Source organism: Nothoprocta perdicaria, unplaced genomic scaffold (genome assembly GCF_003342845.1).
Source record: "Nothoprocta perdicaria isolate Ctin4 unplaced genomic scaffold, notPer1 scaffold_121, whole genome shotgun sequence".
In the NCBI taxonomy this organism is placed as follows: Eukaryota; Metazoa; Chordata; class Aves; order Tinamiformes; family Tinamidae; genus Nothoprocta; species Nothoprocta perdicaria.
In genome coordinates this window covers 584,337-590,508 of record NW_020454328.1, presented here as the reverse complement: position 1 = coordinate 590,508, position 6,172 = coordinate 584,337, and the positions used below count along the sequence as shown (strand labels likewise).

At 66.2% G+C, this 6,172-nt stretch overlaps 2 protein-coding genes across 2 annotated transcripts in view; both read right to left on the bottom strand.

Moving 5' to 3' along the window:
- Positions 1-576, bottom strand: part of PNPO (pyridoxamine 5'-phosphate oxidase) — a 3,076-nt gene extending 2,500 nt beyond the window's left edge. The window contains exon 1 of the mRNA XM_026054389.1: positions 542-576. Coding sequence (XP_025910174.1) covers positions 542-576 — 35 coding nt within the window. The remainder of the gene's footprint in view (positions 1-541) is intronic.
- A 318-nt stretch (positions 577-894) lies between these two features.
- Positions 895-6,172, bottom strand: part of SP2 (Sp2 transcription factor) — a 14,091-nt gene continuing 8,813 nt past the window's right edge. Inside the window, exons 2-7 of the mRNA XM_026054490.1 lie at positions 5,996-6,056; positions 4,971-5,918; positions 4,011-4,317; positions 2,114-2,288; positions 1,150-1,343; positions 895-1,012 (exon numbers count right to left, since the gene is read on the bottom strand). Of these exons, the coding sequence (XP_025910275.1) occupies positions 912-1,012; positions 1,150-1,343; positions 2,114-2,288; positions 4,011-4,317; positions 4,971-5,918; positions 5,996-6,055 (1,785 nt within the window). The 5' untranslated portion in view covers position 6,056 and the 3' untranslated portion in view covers positions 895-911. The remainder of the gene's footprint in view (positions 1,013-1,149; positions 1,344-2,113; positions 2,289-4,010; positions 4,318-4,970; positions 5,919-5,995; positions 6,057-6,172) is intronic.

Sequence of the window (6,172 nt, the reverse complement as noted above, 5' to 3'; positions counted from 1 at the left end):
ACCGCGCTCGGGAGAAAAGACCCCGCGCGGCACACGCGGCGCTGCGTTCGCCTCCGCCGACTGCCTTTATGGAGCACGGGAAGCGCGGCCGCCGCCTCCCCGGCGGCCAGGGACAGATAACGGAGTGGAGCAGACCTGTCCCGTACTGCAGAAAACAACCTCGGGCAGTTACAACTAAAAAATAAAGTGGATCTGTTTAATTTAAAAGCTCAAAAATAACAAGCCATATGTTTTTAAACATGTAGTAAACACAAAAGCAATATAGTCTATGATACAATATACACTATACACAGTGGGGAGGGCGGGCGGCACGGGGGAAGGGAAGGGAAGGGAAGGGAAGGGAAGGGGGGTTAGAGTCCCAAGATTCAAAAGGAAATGCCACATCATTTGGAAACAAAAAGGAGGAAAGAAAGAAATCACTGGGGAGAAAAGAAGAAAATAAACTTCATTATTGGAAAAGAAACGTTAAGAGAAAAGGGGCAGCGGGATGGGCAGCATCTTAAAAGGGAGCAATTAAATAAAGATTAAAAAAAGAACTCACAATACACAGTGTTCATCATCAGGAGCAGGGAGCATAAGGCAACGATCTCCATAGAAAAAAGGGACCTTCCAAAGGGGTTCATATAGAGATATTTATAGCTATTTATAGATTTTAAATATAAAGTAGGAATGTGCTGTGGAGCCTCCCGGCCCGCGCGCCCCGGAGCGCCCCGTGGCCTCCGTGCCCGCGAGGACGTGGCCGGCTCCGGAGCGGCCCTGGGCCCCGGGGCACCCGGCGGGAGGGTCGGCTCCTCGCGCCCTCCCGAGGAGGGGTCTCCTGCGCGGCGGGAGGGCCAGACCATGTCCTCGAGGGCCCCGGGGCCACGCGGGACCCGCGTGCGCGGCCGGGCCCCGCGCGGCACCTCCCGCCCCTACAAGTTCTTGGTGACCAGGTGGGTCTTGTAGTGCTTCGTCAGGTGGTCGCTCCGCATGAAGCGCTTCTGGCACTGGGCGCACTCGAACCGCTTGTCACCTGCGGGGAGAGCGGCGCCCGTGAGGGGACACGCGGGGACGCCACCGCTCGCGCACGCGGGCCCTTCCGCGGCGCCGCTCCGTCCCCCCGCCGCGGCAGGGCGCCCCGCGCCGCCCGCGTCCCGAGCGCGCCCCGACCTGTGTGGGTGCGCGCGTGCCGCTGCAGCTCGTCGGAGCGCGTGAAGCGCTTGCCGCAGAACACCCAGTTGCAGACGAAGGGGCGCTCGCCCGTGTGCAGGCGCACGTGYGCGCGCAGCAGCGACGTCTTGCGGAAGGTGCGCCCGCACTCGGGGATGTGGCAGATGTGCTTCTTCTTGCCTTGGTCCCCCGGCCTGCAGCGGGGCAGAGCGACAGGGCGGGCGTTAGCTGCGCGACAAGCAGCTGCCAGGGCGGGTGGCAGGAGAGGTGACAGGGCAGGTAGTACGACAGACACCAGGATAACATTAGGATAGCGCCAGGAGAGGTACCAGGTGACAGGGGCCAGGACAGGGGCCAGGACAGGCTCCAGGACAGCGCCAGGACAGCGCCAGGACAGCGCCAGGACAGCGCCAGGACAGGCTCCAGGACAGCGCCAGGACAGGCTCCGGGGGCCAGGATAGCACCAGGACAGGGGCCAGGTGACAGGAGCCAGGATAGCACTAGGACAGGCACCAGGATAGCGCCAGGAGAGGTACCAGGTGACAGGGGCCAGGACAGGCTCCAGGACAGTGCCAGGACAGGCTCCAGGGGCCAGGATAGCACCAGGACAGGCACCAGGACAGTGCCAGGACAGTTTCCGAGTGCCAGGATAGCGCCAGGACAGGCTCCAGGACAGTGCCAGGACAGGCTCCGGGGGCCAGGATAGCGCCTGGACATGGGCCAGGTGACAGGAGCCAGGACAGCACTAGGACAGGCACCAGGATAGTGCCAGGACAGGTTCCAGGTGCCAGGATAGCGCCAGGAGAGGTACCAGGTGACAGGGGCCAGGACAGGCTCTGGGTGACAGGAGCCAGGATGGCGCCAGGACAGGCTCCAGGACAGTGCCAGGACAGGCTCCGGGGGCCAGGAGAGCACCAGCACCGCGGCAGGGGAGGCGGCAGCCCGTCCCCGCCGCGCCRCTCACCTCTTCTCGCCGTCCTTGCAGTTGGGGCAGGTACAGGCCATGCGCCGCCTCTTCTCGCCCGGCTGCAGCTCCCCGGCCAGGGCCTGCTCCATCTGCAGCTGGATCTGGGTCGGGCTCAGCCCGCTGATGGTCAGGTTGTTGCCGGACACGTTCTGCACCGTCAGCTGCTGCTGGCCTGAGGGGGACAAGCGGGGCGGTTGAGGCTCTGCCCGGGGACGCGGCCGCCCGTCCTCGCGCCGCGGCTGGCCAGGGTCTGTGGCCACAGGGTCCTCGYGCGGGGTGGGACTGGCCCCCAGCAGACCCGCCCTGGGTAAAGCCCAGCGCCCCCAGCCCTGCGTGCAGCCCGCCACGGCCCCTGCGCCCCGCCACGTGCTGGCCCCCGCGCGGGGCGGGTAAGTCCCTTTTTTCTGAATATACTGTGCGGTTTTTCAAAGTTTTCGCTTCGACCCTTCGGGGTGGGGAAATGACCAAAGAGGAAACAAAAAAGAAACTTTGAAAAAACGTGCAATATATTGACCAAAAAAACGGGACTTACCCCGGACCCTAAGGGCCGCTGGACGCTGGGGCGCTCGCGGACGCGGCAGCCTGGGCCGCCCCAGGGCCTCGCACAGCACCCGGCAGCCGGGACGGGGGCTGCAAAGAAGAAGACGGGGTCAGCAAGCGGGAGCGGGGAAGAGGAGCACGGGGAGCCGGGCAAGCGCAGGGGGTCGCTGCAAAGAGGGAGCGAGGGCGGGGGAAGAGCGAGTCCACATCCGCCGGGAGAAAAGGCACCGGGCGGAGCCTCCGGCAGCTCTTTGCCAATCCTGCCCGGGAGGTGGGCACAGCCTGGGTAAAGCCAGGTCGAGAACTGCCTCAACTCATCACGTCTGTGCAGCAGCAACCAGCTGCCACGGGTCCTTCCCAGGCCGGAGCCGAGCCCCGGCCGCGCGGCGCAGGCAGCAGCAGGATCTGCCTGTGCCATCTCCCCGACACGCGTCGCAGGCCCGCGCCCAAAGCAGCAATTAAACCCCCCTCAAAAGCAGCGCCATCAATGAGAGCGGCTGCTGCGGAGCGCTACGGCCCRTGTTTTGTGCTGACACGGTTCAGGCAAGCAAGAAAGAGCTTCCGAGTGCAAACCCGAGCGGTTCTTGCTGAGAGAAGCCACGGAAGAGCAGCAGGTCTTTCTGGATCGGAAAGCAGAGGAGCTTCCCAGACACAACCTCCTTCCCTTGGCTCCCTGCAGCAAACGCCACCGCCTGTGGGCTGGGGACGGCCGAGCAGGGCCCAGGGCCGTTTGCCAGGGCCAGGAGGGGAGACGTGACGTCCCCGGCGCAGCCCGGGGCTCGCAGACACCTCCGAGCACAGGCTGGCGGCTGTGTCTGGCTTTCCCAGGACGAGCTCAAGGGACACACGCGGCCCACGGAGCAGCCCGGGGGCTGGCTCCGCTCCRGGCGAGCGGCAGCGCCCTGTGAGCTGTTACAGAGCCAAAGCCTTTTCCACCTGGGAGCAAGGTGAATCAACAAGGGCACTGGTGCTGGCCTCATGTCCCGCGGGACTCGCTGCTGGCGCCCCTCGGAGCACCACGTCCCCAGCACAGCCGGGTCCCACASATCCCACCCTGGGCAGAGCTTGGGAGCACACGGAGCCAGTCCCGGCCTCTGGACCCGGCCGCTCTGCCCTGCAATTCACGGGAGCGAGCACAGCCCCAGGAGCCGCCTCTGTCACCTGCCCGCACCGACACAGCCTAGCAGGACACGCTTGGGGACGCCGCCAGAGCCACCCTGCGACACCCTCCTGCAGCGACGGCAGCGGGGGGAACCGGCGGCCTTTAACGCTCGGCCGCAGCCGCGAGGGATCGCGTAGGCGGCGGCACCGTCCCCGCGGCAAGGCGCAGCCCGGCRGGCTCCCCGCGACCCACCTCCGCTGTTGGTGATGGTGACGGGCACGCCCTGCACCTGCACGCCGTTGATGTTGATGGTCTGCACGGCCTGCGCCGCGGCCGCCAGCTGCGCCGTGTTGAGGCTGATGACGCCGCCGGCGGGCGCGATCTTGGGCAGCGGGCGCTCCTTGCGCGCGGCCGCCTTCTTGGCGCCGCCCGCCGCGCCGCTGCCGGCGCCGCGCGACACGGGGCTGCTGCAGGACGTCCCCGACGGAGCCACCGTCACGGCCGAGGCCTCCTGGAGCAGCACGGTCTGCAGCTCTCCCGAGGGCGTTTTGAAGTAGACCTGGTGGGAGGACAGCAGTCAGGCCGGGCACAACGTCTCCGTCGGCTGYGGCAGCCGCCCGCCCTGCGCAGCCCAGGAGCCGGGGCCCGCAACCAGCCCRAGGGAAGCCCGAGCACCTGGAATCCCCGGGCCTCCCGTGGAAAGGCCCCGGCCTCGCACAGCACCAAGGGGCTGCTCGGCCCTCGGAGACAGGCTTGCAAAGGGCCGACCAGGCAGCCTGGAAGCACCAGCCCTTTCCCACCTCCCGCCATTCCCAAGAGCTTCCCAACCAGCTGCCTAATGCCAACCCAACCTGAAAGCACCCAGCAGCACAGGCCCTTTCCCACCTCCTACCATTCCCACGAACCTCTGAACCAGTGGCCTAATGCCAACCCAACCTGGAAGCACCACAGAGGTTTCAAAGTAGCTGCATTCCTGCAAGTTCTGCAAAAAGAGGCCACCAGCAAAGGACAGAGACTTAATAAAGTCCCACTGAGGGAATGGTGACGTTCCCAACCCTTCCTAGACATCAGGGAATCCCCACAACCGGGAGAGCTGGCTGCTAGAGCTGTCCCTGACAGCTCACAACCCGCCGGGGTTGATAAACCTGGGTCAAGGCTTGAAGGGAGCAGAGAAGGGACCTCCCGGGGCAGGGAGGGCTCGGGACAGGCTACCTGTGTAGGGGTGGACTCCGCCGCCTGGATCTGGAAGTTCTGGCTGGATTTCTGGGGGACGGTGGGGAGGGTGGCGGAGGCGGCCTGGACGACGCGCAGCGCCTGCTGCGGGATCTGCACCACCTGCGGCTCCTGCTTGGGCTGCACCACCTGYACCTGCTGCACCACGGCCGGCTGCCCCGAGCCCGGGCTCTGCACGATCAGCAGGTTGTTGCCCGCCTGGATGATGTTCTCCGCCGTGGTCTCTATGAGCACCGTCTCCACCTGCTCGGCCACGGCCACGGGCTGCGCTGGCGACATGACTTTCTTTCGGGGCTTTTTGCTGGCTTTCGAGGGGCTCTCGGCAACGAGCTGGGCCTGCGCGCCGGGCTCGGCGGCGCTCACCAGGTTGTTCACGGGCAGCGTGAGAGTCACGTTGCTGCCGCCGCTCAGTTTGACCACGTTGCTCGCGCCCTGTGCTGGCGAAGCTGCCCCCTTCTGCGCCGGGGCCGGTTTGATGGGCACGGGCTTGTGAGAGGAAGAGGAAGGYGCGAGGATTGCTTGGTTCGTGCCCGGAATAATCTGGATCTGGTTGGGGAGGTTGGGCTGCACTTGGATGGCCTGTCCTCCCGCCGCCTGGATCTGGGGCACGGGCTGGTACTGGATGTTCGTGGACGAGCGGGCCCCTTTGTTGATCACTGCCGGGTTCTGGATGGCGAAAACCAGCTGCCCCCCGGGGTAGGAGGCGCCAACCTGAGAGCCCTGGATCTGGAAGAGGTTTCCTTTGGACGACAGGATCCCAAAGCTGTTCTTCCCGGAGCCCAGGGGCAGCGGAGCAGGTTTGATGGGGACAAGTTTGCGAGGCGCTGGCTGAGGAGGAGCAGGAGGAGCGACGGCGGCTTCCACCGCCGGCGGCCCGATCTTGCTGCACGTGGCTGCGAGCAGGGCCAGCGGAGACGGCTGCGAGTCCTGCGGGCGGGAGGGAGACGGGCGCGTTAGGGCTGGGCTGGCGCCGGGCCCCACGGTCCCGGGCTMGCGGGGCTCACCTGGGCGCTGGCCGGGGGCTGCAGGTACTCGCTGGGGCTGACGGCGGCGGTGGCGGCCATGCTGCCTCCTGCCCTGCGGGGAGAGAGCGCGTGAGCGGCCAGCGCGTCCCCGGCACCCCCGCGCAACCCTCACACGGAGCCTGCTGACCATGGGCACCCCCAGCACCGAGACCGTCA